At 41.9% G+C, this 7,054-nt stretch overlaps 1 protein-coding gene across 1 annotated transcript in view; it reads left to right on the forward strand.

Annotated features, from left to right (window-relative positions):
* The window catches only part of FUT8 (fucosyltransferase 8 (alpha (1,6) fucosyltransferase)), a 29,327-nt gene that overhangs the window by 12,758 nt on the left and 9,515 nt on the right, over window positions 1–7,054 (forward strand). Inside the window, exon 6 of the mRNA XM_010144252.1 lies at window positions 6,355–6,601. Coding sequence (XP_010142554.1) covers window positions 6,355–6,601 — 247 coding nt within the window. The remainder of the gene's footprint in view (window positions 1–6,354; window positions 6,602–7,054) is intronic.

Raw genomic sequence — 7,054 nt, forward strand, 5'->3', positions numbered from 1 at the left:
GCGGAGGCGAGACAGCCCTTTACATGTTTGAAATAGCCGTGTGGTCTCCTTCCCGTAGTGCCCGCAAACCAATAAGATCAAAGAGAGCTTGAAAAAGGAAACCTGGAGCAGTTTCCTGCAGTTACTCTGAATATTGACTGTGCTGCCTTTAGCTGTGGTTTGACGAGTGCATGTTTTTAAGGCAGGGGTACCCGAAGGGGAAAAAGTGGCAGAGCTCTTCGTTTGGTGGTAGTGCCAGCTTTTAAGTAGTCCTTGAACTATAATCTTAAAATATGAATTCACTAATATGTTTATATGTATAATTCAAGGGAGAGGATATGTGGGTACACAAAATTAATTTTTAATTTATTAAAGCCAATCAGGCAGCAGTAATCAAAAGAACTAAATGAAAATTGCAAACACAAACCATTAAAAGTTCTGCAGAATTAATTGCAATAAATAGAAAATGTTTCATTCTGTGAACTAGACCTTCCTTGACAGTAGTTTTTCTTCTGCATAAATCAGATGAATATTTAGTGTTAGCCTAAAAACCACTTTAACTTACGTACTTGCATAACTTGCAACTGTATGAATTATGGTTTGCTCCCATATCTCATCTTCTTTATTTTCTGTAAGATTTTAAAATATTCGAAAATGTGTCTGTCCCAAGTCAGGAAAAAAGTATGTAGGGTTCATCTTAGGAGTATTATATTAGTTATTGTCACAGCTGCATTTATATAATATAGGTCATTGTCTGAAATTCATACTTTTCCCCCAGTGTTGGACACAAGGAACAGCTACTGTTATCTTAAAAACCCGTAAATTCATCCAGTATATGCCCTGAAAGATTTGCATGCAGATTTTAGTTGTTTCACAACCCTGCTTTTCTTTTCTCGGTGCCTGCGCGCACGGTATCTTGTCAGAGCGGACGTGTTCCAGTGGCAGTGTGTTACGACACTTGGCTTACTCCACTGCGGTACTACTTGTCAGCCCTTAGTAGCGACAGTGCAAGGTTAGTTAGGGGGGAACATGAAAGAGGAGAAAACAGATCAGTGAATTTGGTAGGGACAAAAAGTCTGACGTGGCCAACCACTTACCTAAGAGAAAATAAAAACAGTTCCCTTTGCATCTCAGGAGTCCTAGAAGGCAGAATTCAGGTAAATCAAATCCAGCTTGGGATGCTGCGTATTGTTTGTGAGGTTATACGCTGTGTGTGCACCTCGCAGACCCCGGACACAGACGACTGGCTCCCATACAGGAGGATAAACTGAGAAAAACAGGGGAGAGAAACAGGACTGAGACTTGCAATGACAGCACAGAGTTGTCCTGCCTTTAGTCTCCTTGTGGAGGAGCGTTTTCTGCTAGGGTGGTAAGAAGGTGCCGGAAGAAACAGGAGTCTGCGAATAGAATGGGAGGCTGAAGTTCCTGGTTTGAAATGTTCGTATAGCCAGGACAGCGCGTCAGAAACGTACGGGATCTTTCAGTACTCAGTCATTTATGGAGGAGAACAGATGGTGCCATGCAGCACAGGTATTGCCAGGTCTGCTTAAAATAACAAACAAATGACAGTAAATAGAATGAATCCAAACAATCCACTACAATGTTCCCTTGAAAAAGGGAGTTACATCAAAAATAAGTCAAGCTGCTTTAGAAAGTGAGTAAATGCCTGCAAGCAGGGAGGAGATTATGTAAAAACATGGACCAAACTCATACCACCTGTCAAGAAACCTTCTTTTTTTCCAGAAGTCAGATACGATGAAGTTGTTTGGTCTTGTTACAAGGCATTTAAGAAGAACCCTGAATAAATTTGGTACAAATGAGAAAAATAGGAAAGAATATAATTTGTAGCAAATTACATGTGAAAACAAGGTAAGGAAGGCCAAAAAATATTTTGAGGAGAAGCTTGCTAAAGGCAGAAAACCTGGTAACAAATCCTTTTTGAAACACATCAGAAGCCTGGAAGCCTGCCAGAAAATCTGGAAGGCAGGTAGGTGATCCGGGGATGAGAGGAGCACTGGAAGAAGGCAAACTGTCAAAGTCTTTCATGTCCACGTTTGTGGTAGAAGAGCTTAGGGAGGCGGCCGTGCACGAATCTTTCTTCACAGGGAATGCCTTGGATGCTCTTTCTCCAGCAAGTGCCGCTGAAAGCACTCTGCAGCAAACCATTTTGATTATAATGGCTATTATTTTATATTTGCTTTTGTTTAAAATTGCTGTTCTGCAGAACAGTGGAAGGTGGCTGAAGAAAACACAGACTCTGTATTGGATAAATTGACAAGTAATAATGAAGAACCAATTTAGGGAAACCACTGGAAAACATATTACCATGGAGAAGAGTAAATGAGGGTTTTATAGGAGGAGATAATGCCTCATGAATTCAGTAGATTTATTTGAAAGAGGTAAAAATATGTAGGTATGGAAGCATGAGTTCATTTAATATCTTGTACTTCAAGAGAGCACTTCAAAAGCCTTCCCCAGATGTAAACTACCACGAGACAGAAGAGAAGCTCCCAATGCATATAAAATTGGGTTAGAAAAAACTTCAGAGGAAAGGGTAGAAACTGAGGATTAATACTCGTTAGAGGAGTAAGTCACCAGCAGACACTGATACAAACTTTACACTTCAACATATTCATATATCATCTGGCAAACAGGGAGCACGAGAGATGGCAATATTGCTGATGGTAATCAGGTCCTTTGGTCAGTGAAAGCGAAAATTGGGGATATGAGGCTGAAACAGAGAATACGCTTCAGTGGAATTGTTTCAGATAAAAGCCAGACATTGTTTTTATGCAGTATTGCTCTAAAGAGCTTTTCTATACGTTCTCCTAAGTTATTTCAGCTATCCTCACGTATGATCTTATTTTTAAGTCATCGACTCTGGCTCCTGTTTGCATGAATGACTAAACCTGGATATCACGGCAAACACCCTTTGCATTTATAACAGTGTATTTGCCTTTGTAAATACATTTTGTGATGTTTTCGGGTAGCCAGGGAGCTGGAGCTCCTAGGCAGGTACCCCTTTTCTACAGGCTGTTTAGATGAAACGGGGCATTGTTCAAAAGCAGTTTGAAGAGACAAAGATAAAAGGCAAAATACATTACTAGTAAGCTGCTTGATTTTGAGTTAGTTTGACAGTCTGCTGGAGAAGCCTTCATGGGCTGTTGTGTGAAGTCAATTTGTGCAATCGCACTCTTGGTCTGTAAACTTTCCGGCTGGTGTGCCAGGATCTAAACAGTGGAGGAAGGGGAAAAGCTTTACTTTTTAATGGTCTCTCAAAGTGAGGTGACAATTGCCATAAAAAGCGTCTCCTAAGTGAAGTGGAACAGAAGTACGAGTCTTTGTAATGCAGCTCACTTGAGCTTCCTGAAAGGGAAATGGAGGCCCTAAAGGCATCGGTCGATGCTGCTGCTGTAGGTTTGCTAGAGACACAGCTATTGCAAACGCAGAAATCGATACGCTCCGTTCATGCTTTCAGCAGGTCCAAGAGGGAGAATGTTCATTGGAATCTCGCTACTGAACTGGAATTCAATGGGGAAATAAATACTACTGAAATCTGTTGGAACCTGTGTTATGGAGTCTTGTGGGTGGTTCAGGAGCTCTGGAGGTTAGAGTTTTTGCTGGAGGAGAAATAAGACTACCATCAAAGTTCTAGGGGTTTTTTTTGGAGAAAGCTGATAAATCAGCGTCTTTGACAGAATTTTTTTAGCCAGATACCTTGTGAGAACAGAGGTTTCTCCATCATGCTGTACCTGTCAGCTACTTTTTTCTTATCCTAACTTGGTACGAGCTCTGGATATTGAATGAATTTTGCCAAATTTAACTGAAGGAAATAAGTCTTCTTTTGATCTCTCAAAAGTCTTCAAAATCGATAGCCTGGTGTACATGTATTTGGTCGCCAGAGTTGATGTTCAGGCTACCAGCAAGTGAGGAGTGGTGGCTGATCACAGGTGTCACTTGGCAGCAGGCCAGCTGTGCAGAGCGGTAAGAGATGTGGCGGTGTGCGAGAGTAGCTGCAAGGTTGTGCAAAAGAGGAGGGAAAGGTGCAGGAAAAGAGCCTTGGGAGTGCCAGGTTGAGAAAAGTGATAGGAGATGTGTTGGAATGTTTGAAAACGTTTGGGTTTACTCCCTCCTGAAGCTGTCAAGAATCAGTCTCTTGGGACGGCAAATGGGACAACGCTACCCCATATGGCATTTCCAACCTGGAAAAAAACCCAGAAGATTGTATTTTCAGTTTCTTTAAAACTGCATTGCACCAAGTTTCTTCAATACCTGCCTGCCTTAAAGGGTTTGGTTAGGTAAAGGCTGGTCAGAAAGATTGGTTAGTGGAACACTGGTGAGACAGTAATCGGCAACTGAGTTGAAAAAGTTTGTGTTAACGTGTACAAAGCAAAATCACAGCCAAAACCCACTTACATATACGAGTTATATCTTACATTGACTGCATTAAAAGATTCTGTTCTGTGGTTTAACTGTGGTGTAAGGTCCTTACTGGGTGACTCTGATAAGGGTTGGAAGTGCCCAGGAGGGAATTGTGGGAGGTGTGGTCGGCAGCACCGAACAGATCAAAGGTTATGTTTTCCATGCCACTGTGTGTAGTTTATGCCAAGCCATGGAAACGACGCCAGTCCTGTGAGCTGTGAAGTGAGTACAGCACACTGGGGTACTGCGGGGAGGCAAAGTTACACCCTGACCACAAACACAGCTCGTTCCGGTAGTCCAGGAGTAAGCAGTGGGACTCTGGGGATTGAAACGGTTTCACTGCTCTATTAGCGATGAACAGATCCAAAACCTGGTGATGGATAAGAGCGAGGTGGTGCAGCTGGCGTGGGACAGCTAAGTGAAAGCCCATTTCTTTACAGACCGGGATTTTCCTCCAGAGCATGTTGTTACGATAAAGGAGTGAGCGTTACCAGTATTGCAGTGCTTTACGGCTGTTACAAAACACTCGGTCTTCTGGTTACTCAGTGAAGGAAAAACGGATTAAGCTGCAGAACTTTGGAGGACAGTTATTTAGGTTAATCCAGACTGAGAAATAGCACCTGGAATTGTAGGAAAGTTAGGCAAGCTCTAAATAGAATTAGAGGCAAAATTTAGCACCTGTAAAAGCAAAATAAATCACATCGGAAGAAGCAGGTTGAGGTTCTGCTGCAATGTAAATGGCCTGTAACAACTCTAGAGGTGTCTTCCAACTTAACTAATTCTGTGATCAAGCATCAGAGTAGGACCTCCACTGAGCAGGGAATTGGACCTGACTGACACGATGAGTCATGGGTTTGAACTACCAACAGGAGAAAGCGATGTGAGCATTAGTATGGGCTGTTACCTTTTACAGCTTATCTATTATTTAACAAAGAGAGCTGGGAAGTGGAAGGACTGGAATATTTTGGAAGTTAGAGAACACATAGCTGAAAACTGAAGAAAAGTGTGGACAGAAAGATAATTCTGTATTTTTAACCCAACTTCACCGTCTTTGGTTGAAAGCTACAATTCCTATCAACCAAGAATGTGACGTAGCGGTTCTGTAATACACCTGCTTGCCGATCAGCCTGACCAAGTTTTGGTTATCTGCTGTATTGTTGTGTAATTTGTGACAATTCTGAAAGGTTTGGTGGCTGTCGAGCCTCGAATAAAAATCCTGACTACAGCATCTGTATATTCCACCTCAGTTAGTGTCTAAAAGATGGCAAATTCATACTGGTGTGTAAATCACATGCTTTCCAGTGTTCGCTGTTCTCCTCGTCTATGTAATTCACTACTTATCTTCATAGTATCTTACAGTTTAAGTTCTTCAGGACAGGAGTTGTCCCTCTGTCCTTTCTCCCCTTCTGCCAGCAGAGTACCTAATTCAGTGGCTCTAACGAGGTCTGAAATACCGAGGTTTACTGCAGTCAAGTGTATTCCACAGGGCAGCAGGGCTGTACAAGTTACTTTTTGAACAATTTCTTATGCCTTAAAATATTTCTTTTGTTTATTTCCTAAACAAGTAAGTGAATTTTAAGTGTTTTGGATAACAAGCCTGTCCAAGTAAGCCTTAGCACACAGCAGTGGTGGAGTGGTACATGAAAATGTGTGAATGTATGAACAGGAACACTTTTTATATTTTATTAACTACCAGCTGCTAAGAATTCAAGGACCTTGAAGTTTGTTCTGCTGGGCTGGACTGTTAGGTACAGTTGAAACATACATCTAGTCTAAAACTGATTTTTATTAAATTTCTCTTAATCCTCTCTTGATAAGGTAGTGCCAAGGTTCAGTGGTCTTTTCGAAGCTGAAGATCCAATTGAGCTGCTATGTTTGGGATGTTACTTGCCGATAGTAAAGCTTATTAACAAGTGACTCGCTTGACTCACGCTGGTGTGTATTTTCAAACAGGTGAGGCTAATGATAAGGATGTTCAGGTGGTAGAACTGCCCATTGTGGACAGCTTACACCCACGGCCACCTTATCTACCACTGGCTGTCCCCGAAGACCTGGCTGATCGGCTAATCCGCATGCATGGGGATCCCGCAGTGTGGTGGGTCTCGCAGTTTGTGAAGTACCTGATCCGTCCACAGCCCTGGTTAGAAAAAGAAATAGAAGAAGCCACAAGGAAACTTGGTTTCAAACATCCTGTGATTGGGTGGGTATTTAGTTTTCTTTCCAACTCTGTGCTTTGACTTGTGTATACAGTGATTCCTGTTCTGGACATGTTTTTATGATGGTTAACCAAGAGCTTCAAGCCTTTTGTAGGGAGCAAGGGTCCTTGCTAGATGAAGCTGTTAATTTTTAACTGTCCATAGGACAAATTGATAACCAGTACCTGTTCAGTGTACTTGCCTGCCTGTAGTTGGACAGATTCATAAAGGGTAGCTCAACAGAAGTTTTTTTCTATGTCCTTCCATATCTAGTAATGTGATTGAGAATTGCATTTCTGTAAATGCCATGTGCATTCCAGACATTTTGCTATCTGGGTCTTCAGGTGTCTGTAGCCTTTACATTTGAGGAAAAAATTGAGGAAATTTTACATGCCACAATCCTCATCTAATTTTTATTGTTGGCTGCACCCGAATATGGTGTGTGCCTTTCCCTTTCC

Source organism: Buceros rhinoceros, unplaced genomic scaffold (genome assembly GCF_000710305.1).
Source record: "Buceros rhinoceros silvestris isolate BGI_N320 unplaced genomic scaffold, ASM71030v1 scaffold31339, whole genome shotgun sequence".
Classification (NCBI taxonomy): Eukaryota; Metazoa; Chordata; class Aves; order Bucerotiformes; family Bucerotidae; genus Buceros; species Buceros rhinoceros.